The sequence below is a fragment of the Myotis davidii genome, unplaced genomic scaffold, assembly GCF_000327345.1.
Source record: "Myotis davidii unplaced genomic scaffold, ASM32734v1 scaffold585, whole genome shotgun sequence".
Classification (NCBI taxonomy): domain Eukaryota; kingdom Metazoa; phylum Chordata; class Mammalia; order Chiroptera; family Vespertilionidae; genus Myotis; species Myotis davidii.
In genome coordinates, this window is record NW_006295981.1 from 151,631 (window position 1) to 155,158 (window position 3,528).

Here is a 3,528-nt window from a genome sequence, read left to right on the forward strand (position 1 = left end):
AGCATTTTAATCTTCTAATTTGGGACTTGTTTTAGATAATGCTTTCATTTTATTTACTAAAAATTTTCCTCTCTTTATAGCTAGCAACATTGTTTTCATGTCCACAAAAGCCGTTTTGGTAGATTTTGGCCTAAGTGTTCAAATGACTGAAGACATCTACTTTCCTAAGGACCTCCGTGGAACAGAGGTATAATTATATTCCTACAAGAATGATTGATATCTTATTAAGAGTAAAAATAAAAAATGCCTATCATTACTGTATAAAGGACAAAGAAGGGGAGAAAAGCCACTGCATTAAATTTTTATCATCATTGGAACATATTTAATGAGTACTTTATCTGTGCCAAGTACTCATTTTAGCACTTTAAATGAATTATATTTTGTAACCCTCACAACAATTCTATTATTGGTAAACACTATTATTACACGCAAATATTATTATGATTCCCATCTATATATATATAAAGAGGTGATATGCTAATTGGTCCTAATGGTGTCCCAGTCATGACCGTTCAACAGGCTGCATGCACACAGGAGCTAATGGGCAGGGACAGGGGCAGGGACTTGTGCCAATGGGACATGAGGCTGCCGCTGCAGGGAGGGGTGGGGGCGGCGCATGCAGGCCTGCCATGCCGCCTGGCCTGGAGTGGGGGTGTCAGGATGGGGGCCCGGAGGGAAGAGAAGATAGGCAGTTAGGGGGATCAGCCCAGGAGGGGAGTACAGATAGGCAGTTAGGGGGATCAGGCCAGGAGAGGAGAGCAGATAGGCAGTTAGAGGATTCACACAAGGAGGGGAGAGCAGTTAGGGCCATCAAGGCAGGCAGGGGAGCAGGTAGGGGCATCAGGCAGGCAGGAGAGCAGTTAGGGGCATCAGGCACGCAGGCAGGTGAGCACTTAGGAGTCAGTGGTTCTGGATTGCTAGCAGGATCCCAGTTTGGAGAGGGTGCAGGTCAGGCTGAGGGACCGCCCTCCCCCCCTCCAGTGCCCAAAATTTGTGCACCGGGCCTCTAGTTTTATAATAAGGAAACAAGATTGAAGAGCTTAAAACCAAGTGTTCAAAGCTTCTCAGCTACATAATGATCTGGAGCTTGAATCCAGTTTTTTTCTGAGTCTAAAATCTAAGATCTAACCACTGTATACCTTTTTAATATAACAAATATATATTCTTAGTTTAACTGATGATTTGGTTCATTTACAGCCATCATTTTTAGGGTCATTGATAACATTTATTAAGAACTGACAACATTTTAGGCCTAACTTTAATCCTAGGGATCCTATAATAAACATCATTTATTATACCATAATTAAATCTTATTGAAGATATGAACTAGTAATAATACTTATATTTGTGAAGAAAAATAAACCAAAGAAACCTTTCTTGAATCTAAATGAGATTCAGAGAAATGTATTCATGGGTTTCAAATAATATATTAATTTAACATTCACATTGTTAAACTGAATAGTTGATTCATGTAGTGAGTGTCTCCTGAGCATCTGCTGTATGGCAGACTGTTGCAGGTACCAGGGATGAAACGGGACAAGGTCAATAAGGATTATGCCTTGGTGGTACTTTTTGGTGAAAGAAGCTATGTTAAATTGACCTGAATTATTAACAGATCAAAGAGTTAGTTCACTGTTGCTTATGATGGACAATGAGGGATAAAACTGGGAAGGTAAATGGGTATAGTAGTTGCCTTTCTCACCCGTGTCCACTATGGTGGGTGCTTAACTATCAGCCACCCAGCCCCGTGCCCTTCTCTCTATTGGAAGTGCCCCCAGAAAATGGACAGAGGGCATTGGCTGCATCTTTACCTCAAGATTACCAGGTCAGTCTTAGTGTTCAACCAAATAACAGCCCTTAGTCTAGCTGGTAGATATATTGATTGCACTGAAGTCAGTTGCAGTGCAATAAATAAATATTTATTTCAAAATGAGATTTTGTAAGCTTTTCTTAACTCTCAGAGCAAAAACTTTCTTGAGCAGCAGAATCCTTGTTTTTGCTGATATTACTGAATTTAGTTTGGAAAATATTTGAGAGAAAATTCTTGATAGTCATCTTTGAGCAGAATAATATTCAGGAGAGAAAACTGTTCACTTTTTAAAAATGTTTTAGTCCCAGATCTTAAGAATACTTCACCAAAGCACAAAATCTAAGACTTACTACTTAGACATGTTTTTGGGGGGAGAATTTCCAGCACATTTTGCATTAGTCAGAAGTTTAGATATGTGACAGTGCACCATTTTTCCTGGAACCAAGTTGAGAAACAAACTATTTATGGTATTAAAGATGGAAAATACCTTTTTCTTCCTGGCAGTGCGATCAAATTGAACATTTTGCAATTTCTGGAGGAAGACATGTCCCTTCTGGGATTCTCTAGCAGAAAAAGAATGTGTGTTGGAGTATGAGATAATAACATAGTGTTCACTCCTGGGTTAAGTTATTTTCACCAAATGTAAATTATTTTTTTATGAATTACTAAACTGGCTTTGGTGTTTAGTGTTTATAGTTATAAACTCTCTTCTAATCAACCTGCATTTTAATATCTATATGGTACTCAGGAACAGAAATTTGACAGTGAGCAAGTTTGCAATGTCACCTGTGAAACTTTTCAGTAAGCTTGTTTTTAACCTCATACTAAAGAGCCAATAAGGGGTAGTGAGTCAAAGTCAAGCATGCACATTTGCTTTTGTTAGAACTTGTTCACTTGGCTACTTCATAGCTGCACATGATTTTTGATTCCTGCAATATATGGAATCAGGCACTCCACCTTGGGTGAAGCTCTCCCTCGATCAGCCTGTCCCTTCTACCTGTACATAGTTCCTCAGTGCAGACACTGGTCACCTGTGTTTGATCTCTCTCTCTCTCTCTCTCTCTCTCTCTCCTCTTCCTCTCTCTCTCAACATTTACATTCAGAACATTATATTGTACCCACATAATACATACAGGGGTGGACAAAAGCAGGTTTATAGTTGTGAGTATGTGAAACAGAGTTTATTCTTATATTATTATTATTTATTCATTTTTATTATACCAGAAGCCTGGTGCACAAAATTCGTGCATGGAGGGAGGGTGGGTTGTCCCTCAGCCCAGCCTTCTCCAATTGAGGACCCCTTGGGGCCTCCCCGTGCAGGCCTGGTCCCTCCCAGCTGCCCTCCCCTGCAGGCCATCTTGTGGTGGCCATCTTTGAACACATGGGGGCGGCCATCTTGTGTGTTGGAGTGATGGTCAATTTGCATATTACCTCTTTATTATATAGGATTTATTTGTGTTATAACTATAAACTTACTTTTGCCCACCCTTGTATACAGGGTTAATCTGGTATATATTCAATTTATTGTTTTTAATTACACTGTGCAGAGAAAGAATAAATAATAAATGTATATAGCTAATTAGAATCACATAACATGGTCCTTTAAAAAAAGTTTATTTTCTTCTGATTTGGTATTTGGTCTTCATGTAAGTTAATATGTAATCATCATATGTGTGGACACACACACACACACACACACACACACACGTCTCTTTCCC

The 3,528-nt window shown here is 39.3% G+C and overlaps 1 protein-coding gene across 3 annotated transcripts in view; it reads left to right on the plus strand.

The window, feature by feature from the left end:
- MAP3K8 (mitogen-activated protein kinase kinase kinase 8) overlaps window positions 1-3,528 on the plus strand; it is a 25,334-nt gene that overhangs the window by 16,471 nt on the left and 5,335 nt on the right. For all 3 annotated transcript variants that reach the window (XM_006770920.2, XM_006770921.2, XM_015568598.1), the window contains one exon: window positions 81-187. In XM_006770920.2, coding sequence (XP_006770983.1) covers window positions 81-187 — 107 coding nt within the window. The remainder of the gene's footprint in view (window positions 1-80; window positions 188-3,528) is intronic.